General features: G+C 40.9%; 1 protein-coding gene across 1 annotated transcript in view; it reads left to right on the top strand.

Annotated features, from left to right (window-relative positions):
* Positions 1 to 22,981, top strand: part of ex (FERM domain containing expanded) — an 89,329-nt gene that overhangs the window by 60,858 nt on the left and 5,490 nt on the right. The window contains exons 5-14 of the mRNA XM_019045010.2: positions 14,432 to 14,511; positions 15,031 to 15,226; positions 16,013 to 16,249; positions 16,542 to 16,607; positions 17,102 to 17,279; positions 17,842 to 17,991; positions 18,416 to 18,547; positions 19,134 to 19,270; positions 19,992 to 20,256; positions 20,630 to 22,275. Coding sequence (XP_018900555.2) covers positions 14,432 to 14,511; positions 15,031 to 15,226; positions 16,013 to 16,249; positions 16,542 to 16,607; positions 17,102 to 17,279; positions 17,842 to 17,991; positions 18,416 to 18,547; positions 19,134 to 19,270; positions 19,992 to 20,256; positions 20,630 to 22,275 — 3,087 coding nt within the window. The remainder of the gene's footprint in view (positions 1 to 14,431; positions 14,512 to 15,030; positions 15,227 to 16,012; positions 16,250 to 16,541; positions 16,608 to 17,101; positions 17,280 to 17,841; positions 17,992 to 18,415; positions 18,548 to 19,133; positions 19,271 to 19,991; positions 20,257 to 20,629; positions 22,276 to 22,981) is intronic.

The raw sequence follows: 22,981 nt of genomic DNA, 5'->3' as shown, positions 1-22,981 counted from the left end.
TCTCATGTCCGGCCTGTCCAGTTAACTTGATCCATTGTGCGGCGTACGAGTTTTCGGCTCCGCGATTCGATAAATCATGACGCGTGGCAGTCGTCGCACCGTGGTCGTGAATTCAAACCCAAAATCTTATTTGTAACGGAAGGGAATGGATCAAACCAAGTAGAACAAACCAAATTTATGGCTTGAAATTTGCACAGAATTTTCTGCTAACGGAGGAAAAATCAGGAAAGTTTTACGTTATTCCTCTACTGGGTTGCAGAAGCAGAAATGAAATTTGCTGAAAGTTCGCAACGTCGCAAACAAAGATGCGTGGTCTCTCACTTTGGCCAGCATGGTGTTGTAACATAGGGACACGTTGACGATGGCGCCTTGATACGACTATTCAACCTCGGCGGATGTCCGTATGGTATCCAAAAAATTTAAGGCGTTTTGACTTCCTACGCACTAACTGCAGCTGGCTCGATCGACGGCCGCGTTGGTGGCAGCGTCTTGACGCAACTATTCAACCCCGACGGATGTATGTCCGTCCGTGTCGCAAACCAATGGCCAAGTGCGGAATCACGTATCTTCATTGCGATGTTCCAAAACCTCTTATTCTATTTTTTTTTCCAAAAGAAACATTCCGAATTTATGATTTTAAACTACCGAATTTCTGCTAACCGACAGGAAAAATCACGGAAATTCTACGTTTTACGTCTGCACTTCTCTGAAGAAAAAATGAAGTTTGACAGAAAATCCTCAACGTTGGAATCGGAGATAAGTGGCTCCTCACTTTGGCCATCGATGTGCAAAATGACCTTTTTCTCACTACCTGTGTTAGTCCGTAGCGATGGACATTGGGACATGTTGACGACGGCGCCTTGATACAATTATTCAACCTCGACGGATGTCCGTATTGTATCCAAAAAATTGAAGGCGTTTTGACCTCCTGCCAATCGACAGACGCGAAGGGGACAGCGCCCAGATGTAACTATCCCTGCCCGACGGATATCCGTTTTGCATATGCAAGCACCCGAAGTGTTTCCACGCATTCAACTTCGGAAATGTCTTTCGCAGCTCGTGAAGTTGGGAGTGAATTGCTGACTGTCAGATGCGTTCATCGTGATTTTTCTACCGATTCGATCGACAAATTGACGAGAAATCGGTGTCGATTCAATCGACAAGAATCGGTCGACAAATAGAAACGTGATTCGATCGACAATCCAGTGAATCGATCGACAATCCAGTGAATCGATCGACGAAACTGTGAATCAGTCGAAAAATCCGTGAGTCGATCGAATCGAGGTCGATCAGATCACGTTTTTATTTTTCGATCGATTCGCAACGATCGAATCGACACCGGTTTTTTTAATAATTCGTCGATCGAATCGGTGTCCATCGGTTCACATTTGTATTTCTCGATTGATTCTTCTCGCTAGAATCGAGGAGGGTATGAGTGTTGGGCAGGAATAGTTGCATTAAAGCGCTGTCACCAACACGGCCGTCAATCGAGCCAGCTGCAGATGGTGCGCAGGAAGTCAAAACGCCTTCAATTTTTTGGATACCATACGGACATCCGTCGTGGTTGAATAGTTGTATCAAGGCGCCGTCATCAACGCGTCCCAATGTTCATCGCTACGGACGGATACGTTTTTATTTTCCAAACTATTCAAGTCGATTGAATCCTTGTACTGCCGTGCTAAGGAAGAACGCCGTATGAACATTCGAGAGTTGCCAAATTTTCTCCGATAAAATGTTTATTTTTAAGGAATTTTGTCGATATTTTTCCTTGAAATTTTCAAACTTCTTAGATCCAATTAGTAGCAAAATTACCTGAAAAAGTAGAATAAACATATTCACAAATTTTCTTGAAAATGAGTGATTTCTCAAAGGAAATTTGGTAATGTTTCACCGGAAAAAAATACACATTGGATCTAGAGTCCAGACTCTTGAAAACATTGACAAGAAAAAGGACCCTTAATTCAATCAGATTTAAGCTTAAATCAAAAGGAAACCCGCCCAAATTAAGAAGCTTGGTTCTTGATTTGGATTACATTTTGCAATAAGGAACCACTATTTCTAGTTCATTTTAGAAACAACATATGTACCATTGGTTTCCCGATGCAGATATGCGTTTTTATGGAAGAGCCGTAGATAGTGGTTCCTTATTGCAAATTGTAATCCATTTAAGCTTAAATCTGATTGAATCAAGAGTATTTTTTCTTGTCGATGTTTTTATGAGTCTGGACTCTAGATCCAATGTGTTTTTTTTTCCAGTGAAGTTCTGTCCCGGTTTGTCTCATCAATCACCAACACCAGTGGACACCGTTTTTACTCGATTCGACCAATCGGATCCGTTGGTTTTCAGTAGGCCGAACTTTTTTTAGAACCACCTCGCGAGGTGGTGGCAAAATCACGCACCAACGTTGCGATTCGTCAGTCACCGAATCGGAAGTTGTTAGGTTATGAAATGGTTTACGTTTCTAAATCTGCGTTTAAGTCTCCAAGCGCGCTTCCAGATACTCATTCAAGGTGCATGTTGAAGAGGGAAATGTCTTTCACCATATAGCTACTAAGGTCAACTGGACTGGACGATAGGAAATCGTCAGGTTACGGAATGGTTTTATTTTCTAAACCTGCGTTTAAGTCTCCAAGCTCACCAATACATATGTTTCTCGACTCGGTAAAAAATTCGTTAATATCCCGTGCTGGGGTACGTTTCTAAATCTGCGTTTAAGTCTCTACCTAGTAGCTACCATGGTCAACTTTAGATCCAATGTGTTTTTTTTTCCAGTGCTGAAGGTTCATACGGCGTTTTTCCCCAGCACCGGAGTGGTGCCTCGGATTTTCGAGGCTCTCTCGGCAGATTCGAAGCCGGGCGAGCGGGAATGCGGGCGACTGTGAGTCGGAGCATTTCTCCTTGCTTTCTCGGGCGCGGCCGGGCCGCGCGTGCGTGCCTCCGCGGCGCGGCGCGGCGGCCGGAGCATGGGAGCAATTTGCGTTGCCCGTATTTGGCGAAATTGTAGGAATGTTGTTTCGTTGATATTATATTATTCAACTCGTCTCATTGTTCCGACGGCCCGATGGTCACTCGTCGCTTCAAAGCTCGGCTCTCCCGCCTGCCCCTCCCGGGGGGGGGCCTCTCGAATCACGATGGAACAATGTTGTCACGCCGAGGGACCCCGTTCCGCCCTCGAACATGCCCATTTTCATGGCAAAACTCGGAAAAGTTGAAGTGGATCTTCAGATCCACATAATATAATAACTACATTTATGAATAAAATTATAATTTAAAAACTTATGCGATATCTTTGGTTCTACGTATGAATATTTTTATAATCTAGTTAGCTTTAAATAATTATTATATCCGGGTTATTAGAAATTGAAACTGTTGGAATAATCATTCCGCCCTCAAACACGCCCATTTTCATGGCAGAACTCGGAAAAGTTGAAGTGGATCCTCAGATCCATATAAAATAATAACTACATTTATGAATAAAATTATAATTTAAAAACTTATGGAAGTTATCTTTTATTTCACATATTAATATTTTTATAATCTAGTTAGCTTTAAATAATTATTATATCTGGGTTATCAGAAATTGAAACTGTAGGAATAATGTATATCAATAAAAACGGACGGGGTATGTATGTCCGACATCTTCTCTTCGGCCAATTTGTCTATTGCTTCGAAATTTTACCAGAATATACTACGAAGGTCAGGGATCAGCACTGCGGGGGTCATAAGTCTCCATCTCAAAAATCCCTGGAGTATTCCTTTAATGAACGTCCCTCCCGTAAGGAAAAGGATCGATGAGCAGGGTGTTCGTAGCGAACAGTGTTCGCTGCGAACACCTTAATAATCGAGTCTTTACCATAGATTCAAATGAAGATATATCAATGATCGATCATTCACGCCTCGCCACTGCAAGGCATGTTCGCTATACCATGACGCACGCATATCCTAGTCATCGCAGTTAATTCAGATTGTATGAATTTCAGGCAAAGCCACCTCTCTCAGCAATAAAAGTTGAACAATTATACATTAAAAAATCACAGTATTTAAAAGAACATTTCCTCTGTTACCACGAAGTTACTCGCTTGAAATCAGCGGCTTTGTTTTGAGTAATGCCGACTATTTGTTTATTTATTTATCGATCGGAAAAACTTTTCAGTTTTTGATCGATAAACACTGCACTACAGTTGGTGCGCAGTGATTCAAAACTCCTTAAGTTTTTTGCATATGCAATACGGACATCCGTAGAGGTTGAATAGTTGCATTAAGGCGCTGTCGTCAACGCTTCCTACAGTTCAGCGCTGAAGATGATATCTTAAAAATTATTGCGTAGAAAGTGCGACACCTTTTCTAACTGAAAATGTCATCAATCTATCTTCCGATCACGAAAATCAGAATTTTTTTGGATTGATCTCGTGTAGTCATGCCCTCGTAAAGAACTGAATTATTTTAATCAGTCTGCAATCTGGAAATGGTTTTAGGTTCCTCTCTCTCAGGACCGAAGTTTTGTGATAGATTAGTAGTTTTTACACCACCACGCCCAAGTTTTTATTCATTCGCATTTTTGTCCTAAACAATTTTTTCTCTTAAATTAGTTTCATTTGACGCACCGATTGATCAGTTAATTCAATTCATGCGCCTGAACTATTAAATCTAACTGTAAAAGTCGCCGTGTAGTATTCGTAGTAGGAATCCACCCGTCCTTTTATGCGTATTTTGCCAAGTTTTTTCGATCCCACAATATTCGCAGTTTCGCAAAGGTCTATAGCGAGAAAAAGCGACGGATTCCGCAGAACCTGACAGCCATGTAAATGTTTGTCCGTGCGCGGCCTCAGTTTGTTGCCCGCTCATGGTTGCCCAATGGTGATAAAAAATCATCACTTTTTCTCGTAGTGCCAATTATAAAAAATTCCCATTTTATCATAAACCTTGGCGACCATGTGTCCACTGCCCGCTGAATGTAGCGCATGGTTGTCAAATTTGCCTTACCTCGTTCATGATTTATTGACACACTGACTTTAATGTGTAAAGACATTTGGACGGGTTTTTACTGATAGGAGCATTCCAGGGTAAGAGAGTCGTATGGTGGTTTACGTTTATTTGTGGAGAACGCGTATTCTGAACGTTTACGATGTGACCAATCCAAAAAAGAATAGTTTGAATGCGCATCGAAAGTAAAGTAAAAAAAAGCAAGGGAAGAAGTAAGCGTTAAAAACCTTCTGTGGCAAAAATTAGAGTACCTGTATAGCGAGAGTATGGACAGATCGCTTCATGGAGGTCTTTAGGGCCCAAAAGTGCAGCCATCACTCTAACCAACTTCTACCACACAAATTGCACTGTCAATCTGCAGAGTCTGCAAATTCCAATTATAAGTAAGATGGCCAGGGATGTACAGAAATGAGCGTTCTTCCGCAAAAATGAGTAAAATGCTAAAACTGAGTCAAATACGTGCTTTATAAACGACGGTTCGTAACAATAGTAGTAGTAAATCGTTCTAGATAATTGAAATTCATAGGTTGGCTGCATTTCTGGGCCCTAACTTTATTCGCAGAAGCATCGGTAAAGGGCTGATGGATTTTCGGAGTTCCACATCTGTCCACACTCTCGCCCTACATGTCCTCTAGCGAATGTCTGCTGGTATAAGAGCGTGAAGATTCTAAATATATATTTGCCCTTCCTTATTATTATATCCTGCAGATGCATGTAAATCTGAAGGAAATATCTGAATTTAGGTTTTTAAATTTTTAAAGAATAATCAAAAGCCACGGAAGCACGGTTTTTCGCCTTCAATTCCTGATGCAGGCAAAAGCAGATACATCGGAGCATCCTTAGATGTATCAAAACCAGCCGTGAATCGTAGTTAGGGAACACCCCTCATCAAGGAGAATCACCCCGGTGGTATCTCATCAAAGGCATGGGTGGGTCCTAAGAGGGGTTCGGGACTCCGGGGGCTTCCCCGAGAACATTTTCGAAATTTTATACCGTCTAACATGCAGTTCGAGTCAATTTCTTCCACTATCAAAAACGATCTATGTTCGTTGGATTTTCTTCACAAAAAGGAAATATGAGGGGAGATTTTGAAACGCTGCGATCGAGTTACGTGTTTCCTGAATTTCGCCATCGTCAGTTCGCTGCAAAGAACAGTCCTGTAATCGAAGCCCGGTTCCTGGATCACCACGTACGCACCGCGATTCAGTGATTCTCGGTGGCTCATTCAAAATTCTCCCGGTCGCGCTGCGTCGCGTCGAGTAGGATTTTATGAATGAAAAACCTCGCTTATTTTCCTGGTCTCGGAGCGCGGGCGCGGAGCCTCCCTCTCCCCTTCCGGAGCCCCCCCTCCCCCCCCCCCTTCAGACGCAGCACAGTGGGTCGAGTCAATGGGAAGGGTCGGACACAATTTGGAAACTTCAAAAACTCCGTTTTTACTAAATATCGAGGTCTTAAAAATGGTTCCATTTGGATTTTTCGTGAAATTTTCCTCAAGAATCACCCTTCTAAATCGGGAATTTGACAAACTGAACATCTAAGTTTGCGGTTTTAGTGAAAAAATGCATGTCCCACCTCCTTCATCGATTCGGTCCCTTGTGCGGAGGTGGGTTTTTTCCTGCTTTTCGATGTGTGGTGCTACTGCTTCTGGAATCGAGATTCGAGATTCGTCTGCGAGACGAGACGCGCCGTTTTTTCTCGCTGGTTTCTCTCCTTTTTTTCATCGGCTCGTCTCCGGGGGGGGGGGGGGGGGGGGGCAGAAGCCGACGGCCGTGCCACTCCTCACAGTAGGATCCTTGCAGGGACAAACGGAGACCCTCCGCCGGTATCCCGTCAATGGGAGAAATTCTTACTCGAGGGAATTCGACATCATCGAGGTATAGCGTTAATCCTAGTCTGCGACTCGGGTCTGCTAGGGAGCATAAAACGCAGAAGAAATGGAAATTTCGAAGGAAGAGAAAAGTAGGGTAATACTAACCAGCATCTCTGTGCAAGGAGAGTGTATTTATGTGTGGCATACTTAAGAATACGTGGACTTTTCACAGGATGCCTGATACCACTTAACGAACTTTAGTGTTGTGAAATTGTATCACGGCTAAATGAAGGCGTTTTTACTGACACGCGCATCTCCCTTGCAGCCGCTCAGCGTAGTGTCCCTTCCAAATGGGACTCTCAATTTCTCACAGAAATTTATATATATTTTGATATCCTAAAGGATAATTCTGTCGTTTATTCTGAAGACAGTGACAATATTTAGGTCAATGTTTTGTTGTTAAAATTGGATATTATTATTAGCATGCAATTATATGTAGATGGGCCATTCAAGCCTCACGAAAGCGAGTGTGTCTTCAATTTTTACTTTCTGGCTTCCCTAGTTTTGTACTCAGGGTTGCCACGATCAGGGAAAACCGGGAAGTGTCAGGGAAATTTATAAAATCAGAGAAAATAACGAAAGTGTGAGGGAAATTGTTTTAATTGATACCTTTATCAGCTTTCCAGAGTGGATTTGAGACGTATAGAACAACATTGCCTGAAAACCATTTTCAATTGTGTCTTCTTAACCATCCGCATATCTTCAATATTGTCAGGGAATTTCACCAAAATGTGTCAAGGAAATCAGGGAAATGTCAGAGAATTTCATTTTCCAAATTCTGCGGCAATCCTGAAAAAAAAATCCGGGAAATTCTTGCTCCCGTCACTCTGAGCGTTGCTCCCGAGTCCAGTCCACATAATTCTAGAATTTCGTTTCCTGTGCCAATCCCGGGAATCAAGGATCGTGTTCGGACTGTCAGTTGAACATATTTATGCCAAAAGGAACTATGTCTCACGGCAACCCTATGCACATAGTCCCTTTTAGCATAAACACGTCCAGTTGAATTTAAATCCCCCCCTCACCTTCCCGCCCCTCGACTCACTTTCATGGGTTGGGTTCAGACCTTGAAAGTAAAGTAATGTCGACTCGACACGTTTTAATCACCGCGTGAAGTAGGGCTGGAATACCAGGAGCTCTTTGGCGACGTTGTCGAGTGGTGCGAGAAAATTGGCGATATTTCCCGGCTTTCCAGAGGAAAATCTCGCAGTCGGCAACACCGTTAGTCCAGTCTCCCTCCTTTGTATTCCCGGCAGAACTTGAGACTTTGGTTGTTCTGCGCAGAGCTGGAAATACCTTTAAAGCGGTTTCCGCGCCATTTTTAACCTTCTGTTGTTCTCCTAGCTTTCCTTTCAGTCGCATGTCTCTAGCTCTTCAGTTCGATCCAAGGCGTGTTATCTACTCGGTGGCGGTGGCGTGGCGTGAATGATCGATATTTCCTCATTTGTAGCTATGTTAAAGAATCGATTGTTAAGGTGTTCGCTGCAAACACCCTATTTATCGACCTTTTTCGATAGGTTTAGATGGCAGATCGATCGATACATCGCAAAATACGCCACGCCACTGTTTGGTGGAATCTGCGCACATTTTCACTACTTCGTTTATGTCGTCTCTACTTACCTACGCCGAGAGTATCTGCAGGGCCAGAAAAATCAGAGAGAAAATGTTACCCAGTAAGTTCTCTCGAAAACAAAAACAAAAATTTGGTGGGGGGGGGGGGGGGGCAATGAAAAAGACTTTGCTTTTTCCCGCCGTTCACTTTGGTCTTTGTACAAAGCAGGGTATCCGGCGGCCTTAGAATCGGGATGGTCGGAAAAATAAGGAAATTCACCGCGACTCAGAAAAGTCGGAAAATTTCACTGGTAGTCCTTCTTAGCAGCCTCAGCCTCCAAAGTTTCGTAACTTTTGAAAAACCACCGAAGTCTTGAAGACTTAGGTTGCCGAACCTACGGACTAGATGGGAAATTCTCTGACTTTTCCCGCGACCCCTTTGACTTTTCCGGATTTCCGCGAACTTCTTGTCTTTCCCTACTTTTCCCCGATTTTCAGGCTGCCGGATGCCTCCGGTTTTCACTAAAACACACGAGGAAAGTATTCTTTTTTTTTTAAGTTGTTTTAGGTTTCTTACCCTGATGGGGCACTGGAACCTTGTATGGGAGTTGTGGAGTAAAATTTTCTCTCTGATTTTTCTAATCCTGCAGATACCATAGGTGTATGTCGAGATGGCATCAATGGAGTGGTGAAAATTTGCATGGATTCCCAGGGTGTCTACAAGTCCAGAATTTGTGGAAAGTTCGGAAATAGTGCTGTTTCTTTAAGGGCGGTCCAGAAATACTGAAAAAGTGCCGAATTATCCTTAAGAAGGTCCCGAGTTTTTTTTTTTTAATTTTTTGTCATATTTGTTGCAATTTGAGCGAGAAATTCAAATTGTTGAAATTTTTCGAATGTCGTCCATTGGAGGCACAAGTACCGAATTTTTCTCCTGAGGAGGTACTGAATTTCTTGGGAATGTACAGAAAAAGTACTTTAATAGTACTGATTTTTGGTCAGCCTGTTTTGGTAGACACCCCGACTCCGCCGAAAATTGTATGATTGTCCATTGCAGTGGCGTGGCGTGAATTGCGATGTATCGATTGTAATGCCATTTAAACCTATGGTAAAGAATCGATCATTAAGGTGTTCGCTGCGAACACCCTGTCTATCGATCCTTTTCCATAGGTATAAATGGCATAACAATCGATACATCGCAATTCACGGTCCATTGAGTTTCTCGAGCGTCGATCGAGCTCCATGAGTGATAGAGCTAGTCTTCCTCCGGTTTGGGGGATTTGGAAACGAGATTATGGCGAGGGCGCTGCAGAGGGCGGAGTGTGGAAGTGGATTCCGGAATCTGGAGGCATTCCGGCATTTCCTGGCGGCGGACCCGGAGGAATCGGCTCGTGTCGGCGTCGCCATCGACAACCGGGACGAGGACGAGGACCGTCGTGAGCGCGGGAATCCGAAAAATGTCCCGCGATGCCGCGCGCCGCACAGTGGATCCAGTCAATGGAGATGCTGCATGTGTGAGGAATTTGCGATTTAACCGTTGATTCTTTTGTAAAAGTTTGCGAGAAACACGATGGTCCCACTGGTTTTCTCTGAAATCATCTCCCAACCTCAAAAAAGCTCTCAAAGTGAGGCCAAAATGGAACTAAAGGATATCCCACCCTGCCCTGAGAGTCAACCTCTACATCAAAACAAACTCTCCATTCAAAAATAGGGAGCAAATACAGCAGCAATGTTTTCGTGTTTTCAGTCTTGGAGTCCCCAAATAAAGTGGCAACCCTGCTAATGGATTTGCTCCCTATCTATGTATGGAGAGTTTGTCTTGATGTAGAGGTGGACTCTCAGGGTGGGGTGGGATATCCCCTCCATTTTGGCCTCACTTTGAGAGCTTTTTTTGAGCTTGGGAGATGATTTCAGAGAAAACCAGTGGCACCATCGTGTTTCTCGCGAACTTTTACATAAGAATCAATGGTCAAATCGCAAATTCCTCACACATGCAACATCTCCATTTGCGATTTGACTGTTGATTCTTATGTAAAAGTTCGCGAGAAACACGATGTGGCCACTGGTTTTCTCTGAAATCAACTCCCAAGCTCGAAAAAGCTCTCAATTTGAGGCCAAAATGGAGGGGATATCCCACACGCTATCCTGAGAGTCCACCTCTACATCAAGACAAACTCTCCATGCAAAGATAGGGAGCAAATTCATTGGCAGTGATGCCGTGTTTTTAGTTTTAAAGTCCCCAAATAAAGTGGCAGCCCTGTCAATGTGTTTGCTCCTATCTTTGCATGGAGACTTTCTTTTGATGTAGAGGTGGACTCTCAGAATAGCGTGGGATATCCCCTTCATTTTGGCCTCAACTTGAGAGCTTCTTTTGAGCTTGGGAGATGATTTCAGAGAAAACCAGTGGTACCATCGTGTTTCTCGCCAACTTTTACATAAGAATCAACAGTCACATCGCAAATTCCTCACACATGCAACATCTCCATTAGAGAGCTCGCACATGAACTTTTTGACTCCAACTGCAAATTTTGATTCACATTTTAAATTTCAAAGGGTGTCTTTCAAAGGAAATGTAACGAGGAAACGAATGGAACCACTTCTAGAACCTCAAAATTTTGTATAATCGGAGTTAAAAGTGTTGAAAGTTTCCAAACTTTGTCCGAGCTCTCCTATTGACGCGATCCATTGTGCGGCGTCCGGGCCCGGGGTCGCCGAGAAATCGGTGACGGTGACTCGGCTTTTAATTATGTGGCGCGACTCCCTTGCGTTGCGTCGCGTTTGCGTCGCGTTTGCGTCGCGTTTGCGTCGCGTCGGAAGTTTGTGGAATTCCACGCGCACCCCCGCGCCCCGCGCTTGTTTCCAAACTGCCCCTCTACACTGCCGTGCTAAGGGAAAACGCCGTATGAGCCTTCAGGCGTTGCCAAATTCAGGGCCGGATTAAGGGGGTGGCCATATGGGCCGCGTGGAGCGGGCTCATCTTGGGACTATCCTGCGTGTTAAGGAAGAACGCCGTATGAACATTCTAGAGTTGCCAAATTTTCTCCGCTAAAATTTTCATTTTTGGGGGAGGATTATTCTTATTTTCTTTTGGAATTTTCAGATAATTTAGATCTGATTGCGGATAAAATTCTTTGAAACATTGGAGGGAAAATATCCACTGAAAATTTTGATTTTATTCAAGAAAATTTGCCAACGTCTGAAGGCTCATACGGCGTCCTTCCTTAGCTCAGCAGGGCCGGATTAAGGGGGTGGCCATACGGGCCGCGGCCCATGGCGGCAAATCTATAGGGGGCGGCAAATTTTGGAATTTTTTTAAATGTAGGTACAAACAAAATCGGATTTATAAAAACAAAATTACAAACGAGAAAAGGCGACAAAATCTCTCATTTCCTGAGAGTATAGTAATTTATAATTTTGTCGTCTCTTAGTGATACAAGAGACAGCACCTTCAATAAAAGTCGAGTTAAGAGAGAGACCAAACACGCAATTTGGCCTGGAACGGCGCGACTTAGAGAGAAATAATAACGAGGACTTGAAATGAAAAGGAGAAGCCCTCGGCGCGGCGATCGGCATGTAATACATATTAGCGCCTACAAGACTGCACGAATACTTCACGCATTGCATCAAACACAGTGCGGTCATTGCGGTCAGCGTGAAACGGATAGCGCCTACAAGAATGCATGAATACTTCACGCGTTGCGCCAAACACAGTGCGGTCAGCGTGAAACGCATAGCGCCTACAAGACTGCGTGAATACTTCACGCATTGCGTCCAACACGGTGCGGTCTGTGCGGCGCGGCGGCGGAAGTTAAACTCATTGAACCACATTTATGTTTGTTCTTTCGTAATTTTTTCGTTCATTTCTTATGAATGGGAAGCCTTGTCCGCACAGAGATAGGTTTACGGAACTTAACTTTCGCGCAAAGTTTCGTGAACTTTTGCTAGTAGTGTTGACAGGGCTTTCCCAAAAAATGTATTCAACACGAGTAAATGCATCTTATGCACCCCTCCCCCGCTGGCACGTTCATTTGATGGTTGCGAGAGTGATGGTCTAATCCAACGAGTGTCAATTGATCAGCGCACAAAATCAGGAAAATCCAAAATGAAATTGAGCGCATTTAGCAGATGAAACCAAGTCTCATATTGCCAAAAACTAAGTAATTTCATTTTTACAAGACAACTTTTGTTCAAATTCCGTTGAAAATTTTAAGGAAACCGCCTCGCGTTCTATGCAGAGAATTTTCCGACATTTTTTCCTCTTCCTTCTCTCTTTTGTCCTCTTTTCTCTTCCTTCGTCCTCTTCTTCCTCTGCTAGCCTTGCCTCCGATTTCTGCTGCATCCTCATCTGACATTTGTCAGGAGTCGTAATCAACTGTTTAAATCTATGGGGAAGGATGGATAAACAGGGTGTTTCAACAAAAACCTTAGTAATCGATTCTTTATCATAGTTTCAAGTGGGGAAGGATCGATAAACAGGGTGTTTCAACGAAAACCTTAATAATCGATTCTTTATCATAACTTCAATTGGGGAAGGATCGATAAAAGGGTGTTTCAACGAAAACCTTAATAATCGATTCTTTATCATAACTTCAAGTGGGGAAGGATCGATAAACGATAACTGGTGAACGGTGGACGGGAGTTGGACGCGCAAGTGGAAGTGGGCATGTAAATAACTACCCGGTGCGTTACTATTCTGCCGTGCTAAGGAAAAACGCCGTATGAACATTCGAGAGTTGCCAAGTTTCTTTCGATGAAATGTCTATTTTTGAGGGAAGCTGTCAATATTTTTCCTTGAAATATTTAGGAACTTTAGGGGAAATAGCGAACAAAATTATCTGAAAAATTGGAGGAAAAATATCCACAAATTTCCCCAAAACTTCGTGTTTTATCAAAGGAATTTTGGCAACACCTGAAGGTTCATACGGCGTTTTTTCTTAGCACGATCGTATTGCTTCTCGCCGAACATGTACGACGCGCATGCGCAGTCGTAATTTATTTATGCACGTAATTAATGTGACGTCGCTGTCGCCGTGTCGAGTTTCGCGAGGTTGCCGAGTCTCGGCGGATTTTCCGAATCTTCAAAAGTAACCCTCCGAAATCGTTCGTCGGGTTCGGAACTTCGGAAGTGCCAGTAGCGGATCCAGAGAGGGAGAGAGAAGAAAGAGAAGGAATTAAAGGAAGAGGAAGGAAGAGGAAGATGGAGAAAGATAGAGGAAGATAGAGGAAGGAAGGAAAAAAAGAAAAAAAGACAGGAAGGAATTCAAACAGGTTAAAAAATATTTTGTTTGTTTTTGTTGCCGTTCGTTAAAGTCTCTGGAAATACCAATTTCTATGGCCAGCATACTGATAATTCCGCTTCTCAGTTATCGAGCTCCATACTGCCGTGCTAAGGAAAAACGCTGTATGAACATTCGAGAGTTGCCAAATTTTCCCGAAAAAACGTGTATTTTTGAGGAAAGTTATGCATATTTTTCCTCGAAATTTTCAGATATTTTAAATTAAATCGTGAACAGAATTGACTAAAAAATTTGAGAAAAATTATTCCCCGTTTTCTCAGTAAATTCGGGTTTTCTTGAAGGAAATATGACAACGTCCGAAGGCTCATGCGGCGTTCTTCCTTAGCACGGCAGCACAGAGGGTCGATGAGCGATGATTGTGAGAGAGGGGTTGACACCTTTCCCTTCCCTCCCCCTCCAACAAATGATATTCGACTCATTGGTTAAAGTTGCTAACGCAAGTCTCCACGATAGTTAGACCTGGCAAACCTCTGTTGGAGAGGGGAGGAAAACGGAAAAGGAGCATACCTTAAAATGTATTACAATAATTTTAAGACCAAGCTGTGCTACTACCCTCAATTTTTGTTATTTTTTTTCAAATATTCTACAAGAGTCAAAAAAAAGCACGTTCCCTCTCGCCCACCGCGGTTGTCAAAGTTCAGACGATCTGCTCCGAAAAGTGACACCCCTCTTGGTAACTAATCTCTTGATATTTGATTCTCTTATCTGATGACGTGATTTGTTTTCTTGTTGCAGGGATTGGACAGCAATGGAAAACCTCTTCTTACTTTCCAACTCCGAGTTCAGTTCTATGTTGAAAGTCCTCTTTTACTCAGGTATTTTTGGTTCAAGTATAAATGTCTTATTTTTTCCTTCTTTTTTCAAAGATCATGTGAGAATAAACCGAAGGAATACTACATTTTAGCATAAGCCCTCGTTTTTTAAAAGCTCACCATTATTAAAGTTCGTGCGATTGATTCAGAATTTTCTGATATTATGGATTAGTGAGTCTACTATTTTTCTGAAGTATCCAGAGCCGTCCAGTTTTTTCCAGAGAACCGTCAAAGAATGATTTTGTACAAATTGAATGTAATGACAATCATTGAGCACTCGAAAAATTGCATAACTATCATCTCAAGCTTTGAGGTGACAAGGATCACACTCACACAACAAAAATATCAATACGTCAAAGTTCATCAATTTTTATAAACTGGTGACGCAGCTACGAACGTCTCATCTTGTTTCATAACGCAGCAGAAATTAGTCTTCTCTTTTTTAAGAGCAAATTAAAATCCTACGACTTTTTTTTTTTTTTTTTGGGAAGAAAATTGTTAACCGTGTTTTTTTGCTTGTAGGGATGAATATTCAAGACACCTCTATTACCTTCAACTTCGGAAAAATGTCATTTCAAGAGGCACACTCCATGCAAGCGCTAGTGAGGAGATCATCTTTCTCCTCACTGGTCTTGCTCTCCAAGCAGATTTCGGGGATTTCAGTGAAATTCAACATACTGGACAGTATTTTCAACTCTCGGACTATTTTCCACCCCATGTAAGTATCGTATTTTATCGTTTACTTATTTTGCTGTATCAACTAGTTATGAAATTACTTCTTCCCCCAGCATTTCCTCGGAAACAGAAGTCTCTCTTTTTTATGAGTTTCTGTTGCGTTTTCAATCAGTGGAATTCAAGCACTAGGTGGGCAGAAAAGGCATTTCTCAATTGCGGTGTCCAAGAATCCCCGTTAACTTTTTATCCACTTAAATTGAAGCAAATGTATGGAACTCGTTGGAACTTCTGCTGAATTTTCTTCATGATATTACGATGCTGAAAACGAAAAAAATCAGAAAATTCACTGAATAGTTTCCTCTATAAAATATAAATTAGCAGTGAAAATTTTGAGACACCGCAACCATGAAATGGCCTTTCTGCACCCAACTCCTCAATTGGCGTTTGTTCTTCACACTTTCTGCTTTTCATTAACAATAACCAGAAAGTTGCCTTCTTCAACTGAACTAATTAGTACCAGGAGGTCATAAAGTTGTATTATCTGCCCTTGTCAAAGTATCGTAAAGAGACTGAATTGTTGTTGCGGCAAGAAATGAAAGAAATACTAATTACTGTTTGTGAAGAGTATAATTTTTTATCAACGTTTGGCCATGGTTTTCCGCTTTATATCTCCACTCAAAATATTCTATACCTTTTAGTTATATGTGCTGACAGCCAGCAGTACGAATTTTACTTTTTGTCCTACAACTTCTGCTATCTTAAACAAGTAACTATTTTGTATCCTCTCTGAAAAATTAATTGAAAGTCATGGAATTTTTTTTTTTTACAGATGCTCAGCAATGGGAGTGAACCGAGATTATTTCAAACTGCTACAAACTTACATAGGCATAATTGTAGTTTATCTAAGGAAAGCGCTGAGAACGAATTCATCCGTGAGGCATCCTCAGCGAGTAACTGCCCTCTCACCCACAACTCCCACCTCTATCACCTTAAACAGAAGAAAAATGACCCCAACCCAGGGACTGTTTCGCTGGCCATTTCTACCACTGGTATCAAACTCTATGAGGTAAGCTTCTTCCCATCTCATTCTTTTGTATGATCTGATTTCTAGCCACAGATTTTAATTTAGTTTACAAAGGAGAGGATTACTGATCCGATTTTTTTTTTCGATTTTATTAAGCAAATTTTAATATTTTTTCTATCAATTTATTTTCTTTTACTGCCTACAAATTCTCTCTGCACTCAGAAACATTTTCGCTGTTGCACACATCTGTCAAAGTAAATACTTATAATTTCAACAAAAGGATTTTAAATTATCTGCTTATCGTCTAATGCACTTTTTTATTTTATCTTTTCAGGATAGCCCGACCAAACCTGTTAGCGGTAACTTTTTGTGGGGCAATATCGGAAAGCTGGGTTTCGATGTAAGTTAAAAGCATTGCCACTAGCTAACTCTCTCTGTAATATTCTAGCATCTATTGATAATTCTACATGGACAACATGTCTGTACTTTTATCATGCTTTTTGCATTTTCTAAACTTAAATGATTTTTTTTAAATCAATATTTGCATTAAGTATCACTGGATGGATCATATCAAATTCTAAATCATTCTAAACAAAATATTTCTGTAGAGGTTGCATTGATGAGTGTTAAATAAGCATTCCACATTGGAAACAATATTGTTCACTTCAAAAATAAAACTGAACACCAGTGGAGATTAAAGAAAAAAATCGAGTCCTTTTTCATTATGATATCCATCCTCCATTTTTGTTTCTACCGAAGATTCTACACGTTTACCATCCACAGCCCTCCCTTTTCTTAGTTAATTACTGAAGAAGGTACAATTTGTTCTCTTTTCAAATAAGTATTTTTGCAAGTAGCATCATTATACAACTTTTCAATTATTGTCTGTTTCAGAGGAAAAAATTCGAAATTCGAGGTTCCAATCCAGGGCCCTCGGCTGGTGAAAAATTAGTGTATTATACTAGTAGCGATGAAAAGAGCAAACATTTGTTAATGCTTTGTAAAGTAACGCATCAATTCTTAATGGCAATTCAACCAAGGCTTACAGAAATCCAACAAAAAGAGGAAGAAGGTAAGTGAGCAGCAAAATTGAACTTCATAATTGAAGTTCATAACAATATGAAACCTTTAACCAATAGCTATCAAAATTTCTGATGTATTAAAAAAAAAAATAAATAAAACACTAAATAAATAAAAAAAAAATAATAATAAACGGACCGAAGTAGGGACCTCGGTAGACACATTGAAGTTAAAAATTCCTACAGGAGCATGGCTGAGTTTCTTGCAAAAAACAAAACAAAGCTTTCTGAGAACACAGGACTATAATTCATGAAATACTTTTAGTCAATTTCCTTGTCTTTGTTCAATATCTACGATTGTAAACAATCACGATGGTAACTGGGGTAACTGAATAAAGTTTAAAAAGTAAATTCTGAAAAATTAGCACACCTCTTGCCCTCAATTAATATACCCCTTAAGAGGGATAAACAAAAATCTATCTTGATTTGACACCTATCAGATTGTTTGATTTTCAAATGGAAGTCAGCAAAGTTAGATCAGAATAATTCTTCCCCTTTTGTTTAATTTCTCATTCATAAAATTTTTTAATTATCAACATGGGTAATTTTTTCCAGAACGGAAGAAGAGTCAAGATTGGAATACCATGGGTAAACGGGATACATGCGAACGGAGCGACCAGCGGATCTCTGTCATTTCGAGCACCTCAAGCAATACTACATCTGGAATAGTTTCTGACCGAGTCCATAGTTTAGACGAAAGTGAAGGTATGTAATAATTGCCCTGAATTTTTTATCTTCCCTTTAATTTTGGATGGACTCCAACAATCCCAGTTTGAATTTTGTTTAAATAGATTACGGTTATTGATCAGGTAAAAGGTCGTTACCAATTGTTCCTGCACCAACTTGAAATAAAAGAAAATATAAAAAAGTTGCCTGATACATGTTCATATTATTAATAAGTAAAAAATGATCATTTAAGTATACACAGAAAACCAATTGTTCCTGCACCAACTTGAAATAAAAGAAAATATAAAAAAGTTGCCTGATACATGTTCATATTATTAATAAGTAAAAAATGATCATATAAGTATACACAGAAAACTGAATTGTCAGTCCCTTGTTTGCTAATAATTTTCATAGTTCTGATTCCACTCCATTCTAGTTTTTAACTTAGGTTGTTTTATTTCAGATGACCTTGAACTAGAAATAATGATTAACACACCGCCAGTAGCATCAGTAGAAAGTTTAGCGCTCGCTCATTTACGGGATAATTTAAATAGTTGTGAAAGTTCTCCTTCTCCCTGTTTGGCCTCTACTCAAGGTAAGTTTTAAGATTTTTTTTGTTGGAACTCTTCTTGTTTCATGTTGTCTCAAAATCAATTTCAATTTTTGGAGAAATTGATCTAAAAGGTATGCGCCTCATGCGGAACAAAACACCTGCAAAATCAATATCACTCTCACAAAATATACCTTTCTAATGAGAAAGACTACAAAATATAAGGGCCTCCCCCCCCCCCAAAAAAAAAAAAAAAATCTTCACTATTTTCTTACTTTTACTTCAGTCAACCAAGGCTTCCTTCTCTTTGTACTGGAGCTCAAAGGACTAGAGGACTCATCCAGTATAGAGAGAGATCCGGTAGTCAGAGAGGAAAATACACGTAGATTCATTTGGTACAGAGATTTTTCTGCTATGGGGGTGGAGCACTGTATTACATTTTTATGGAAAATCAAAGTTGTGACCGAGCCCTTTTGATCACAGAATGTCACCTAACCACTAACTGGCGAAGATAATTAGAAAGAAATGTTGTCAATAAAGGTTTTGTTTTTTCAAAGACTAGATGTTTTTTCAGGTCACCCTCATCATTTTTACGAACTGTACCCATTTTATTTAATGATTTTTCTTTCAGATACTGTCAGTGATGAGGTTTCAGAGCCACCATTTAGTAATACCAAACACTTCACTCCAACGTCTTCTGCTTTAACAGATGGAAGCCAGTGCTCTAGTTCATGTTCCACCGTTGTTGTTGCCAGTCCTGTTTCTATGGTAAGATCAAGTGCTGACCTCTTTGTTTTTTACTTTTTTTATCTGCAGCCTGTAATTTTATGAATAATATTTTCACTTTTTTCTCATGGTTTGTGCATTAAAACTACATAAGGTGCACATAGAAGTTTTTCTCAACCAATTTAGGTACTCATAAATTTCCCAATTTAAAGCTTGTGTTTCTTATAAAAATGTAGGTTCTAAAGATATGGAGGATAAAACTTAATAGGTCAGCTTTGCCTATTTTTATAAACTCATTTTCTTAAAGTAATGAGCGAGTTGAACCCCAAGTAATTTTTTCGGATTTTTTTATTCAAAACGACAGAAACAAATCGATTTTAAAGTCGTTAATATCTGAACCCATTCAAAACAATATTTTTGGCAGGCTATTGTGACGTAGGCAGACAAAGAAATACGCATTAGCTGATTGACAGAATCCCAGCCGAAGACATGGCGTAGTTGCATCTTCTTAACTATTGGCCTCTGGTTGGTTGGATTTTAATCAGCATTTCCTTTTCTTAAAAGTGCTTTTTTATACCTTTTACCGAACTTCTTAGTTTTTTCATGAAATTTTACTCTGAATGAGGCTAACAGATACTATGCAAAAGTGTTATGCCACTAACCTATTAAAAAACAAAAACGAGTGAATTTTTCTCATGATTTAAAGATTTGATTTTATCTGTTCACCATACGTTTTCTAATCCTTTACTTGTCTTTTCTTTAGAGAGAAGATTTACCAACTCCGAATCGACGGCGCCCAAGCACAAGTTCAAGTTTAGAGTTGGGTTTTAGTCACACGGCTGAAAATTCTGTGGTCTCTGATTTTACAAGCTGCATGGAATTAGATTATTCTGTTCAAAGTGCCCATACCTCCAGTGGCATCTACACCTTGCGTTCAAGCTGTGAAACCAACACTGTTGCCAACACAACGATTGCTTGCTCATCAGAAACTAGTGGAATTTGTCATACAAGTGTCGGCGATTCTGAAGGTATTTTACCCACTCATTGTATTGCCCATTTATTCTTATTCAATTTTAACTTGATCTCCTATGTATTAATGAGGTCATTGCACTAAGAAATATTCTTTATGCTTTTTGAGCAAAAAAAAGCTACATAAGGAGATGGGTTGCACTTTTTTTCTCCTCCATATAGCACTGAAATAAAAATTGCAAGAAGACCGCCCATTGGATACCATGGTTTTTACATGTTACATGTCAATCACATGATCTCTTTTTCTTTTTCAAAATTTTGTATTTTGCATTGAGAGCATAAATGAAGGAGTAAAACAGGGAGAACTTACACTCCGAACTTGCCTCTATCAACTTTTTAACTCTCTGAACTTTTCATTTTTTTTTGTTCCAGGCCAGAGATCAAGAAGTGGATCGATTGTGTCTGCCTCTGGTAGTTTCCACGGTGATGGAAGTGACCCGTCAGATGCAGGGCGGGGCGCGTTACTCTCTGCCGAAGAACTTTCGGACCTTATCGTCGGAAGAAGCCCCAAACCACGGAGGGGCGTGTATCCTTCTCGTGCCACTGTCAGCTCAACACTAGATTCCGATTCGGATTATGTAACTCTTCCTCCTCCCCCACTCCCTCCACCGAGGTCTGATTCCATCAACGCAATGGACTATTCGCTCCGATCACGCTGCCTATCTTCTCCGAGCAACACGATGCTAACATACCATAGCGATCGCATTGAGGGCTCACTCTCACAACTGTCTCTGTGCTCCTCTAACCGAAAAGTGAATGGATTCGATGAGCCAGTCTTTCCTGGGCATACAATGCATGTACCTCAACAGCCAATTGCCACGCCCCAGTCTCCGTCTTACCAGAAAACTGCCCCTTCGTACTTATTGCCAAACCCAACCTCGATAGCCCCACCACTAGTCCAAAGACCCCATTACCTCCCCGTCACCAGCAACAGTCAAGTATCATCTTATCCTGGTACTCCGCTTACCCTCTCTCAAGAGTTCTCCCATTCGCAGCCGTCCATGGACCAAAATCATTTTGTACCCAAGTATTGGCAGCAGTATTCTCCCCTGAGCTCAATACCCTCCCCGCCAGAAAGCACCAGTGCTAGATTCATCACGAGTAAACCTCATATCAATTTACTGGCAGCGCACACAATGGTGTCAACGAATCCATCTTCAAATTACACTGTATCCCCAACGTATCACCCAGTTTCTAGTCCCGGTGACAGAATCAGTCAGCAGCAGCGAAATATTCCTATTGATGCTGCATCTCGAATGAAAATCAAACATGATGCTTTCCACTCTAACTTGATCCCGATCGTCGGAAGTAACAACTACCTCGACGTGCGAGGAAGTGGTGCCGCCTACCTACAGCAAATTCATCAGGCAAACCCCCCTCCTCCTCCTCCCCCCAGATCATCCCTTGCGACAGTCTACACGAGTCAAGTAACGCGAAGTCAAATTGAGCAGTTCAAGCAGCAGCTATACTCTGATGTTGATTATGTTATCTATCCGATGCAGGACCCGGCCATCAGTAAACAGGAATACATCGACTCAAAGCTTCTTCGTCACTACAACCAAATGTATGCACCGCCGCCATATCCATCCTACCGCTCATATTCTGGTAAATCGCGTGTCATCTACCGCAGCACACCCAATGTTGCCGTTGCCAGTAGCTACATTCCAGTTTCATTTAGCAATTCAATTGTTGGACCTGGACAGAAATTTGCGTCGAACCAGAATCTAGTAGAATATGGTTACCCCGGTTCCACGTATTCGTATCTGTCGAGTCATCCGTCGTCTACTTCGCCACTTTACTCTGCAGCTGCATCGTACTCATCTTCCTCACAAAGTCTCTGCTATGATCCTTTGTCGTACCATTTGAGCGTTCCCAAAGTCCCTGTTTTACCGGCAGGTTTCAACAGAACCCGGTCAGATGACAATATCCTAAACTGCGTTTATGAAGAAAGTTTGTTACCAACACCAGAGAAGCCAAGGATTCGGCGGCCACCGCCTCCTCCGCCTTATGATATTCAAGTAAGTTGTGTTTCTTGTATTAGTTTTAATGAATCAAAATGTTTCCATAATATTGAGAACTTTATGTAGGTAAAGGAATATTACAACTAATTTAACATCAATTTTTGATGAGTACCAAATATGGATATTCAGAATTATTAGGGAGCAAATAGGGCCGAGAGCTTTCTTTTTCTTCTGAAAAACATTCAATTTCTCCAAATTTTGAGTCCCAATCAGAAACTGAAAATTTTTAGGAAACGAAAGTACCAAGTTTAGATCTATGGGAAGTTTCCTCCAAATAAGTAAATTATAGAAGGAAAATTTTGGAAGCATTATTTCTCCTTTTGAAGCATGACATTTATCTTTTTCCATGATTAGCGATTCTAAAAATCAGTTTTCTATTTCTTGAAATACATTGACAACAATAAACAAACAACCTCTGCAGTCATTGCCACCAACATAATTTACTCGTCGTAATTTATCTAGATTTTTGACGGTATTTGTCTTTATCTTCTGGGAGACAGTTATCCTCAACTCTTTTATGGAGCAAGAAAATTCAGAAATTTTTCTCTAAGTTTGATCCTAATATCTCAAAAACTGAAAGAGATACTAGTCCTGAAGCTCCAAGATAAAAGTTCCTAGTTTGTAGAAAAATTTGGTTAAATGTCAGCAAAAAGGCACTGGAAATTTTCTCCCGAAAAATGAGGTCTGTTTCTGCAGATTCGGT

Source organism: Bemisia tabaci, chromosome 7 (genome assembly GCF_918797505.1).
Source record: "Bemisia tabaci chromosome 7, PGI_BMITA_v3".
NCBI lineage: Eukaryota > Metazoa > Arthropoda > Insecta > Hemiptera > Aleyrodidae > Bemisia > Bemisia tabaci.
This window is presented reverse-complemented; position numbering and strand designations above follow the sequence as displayed.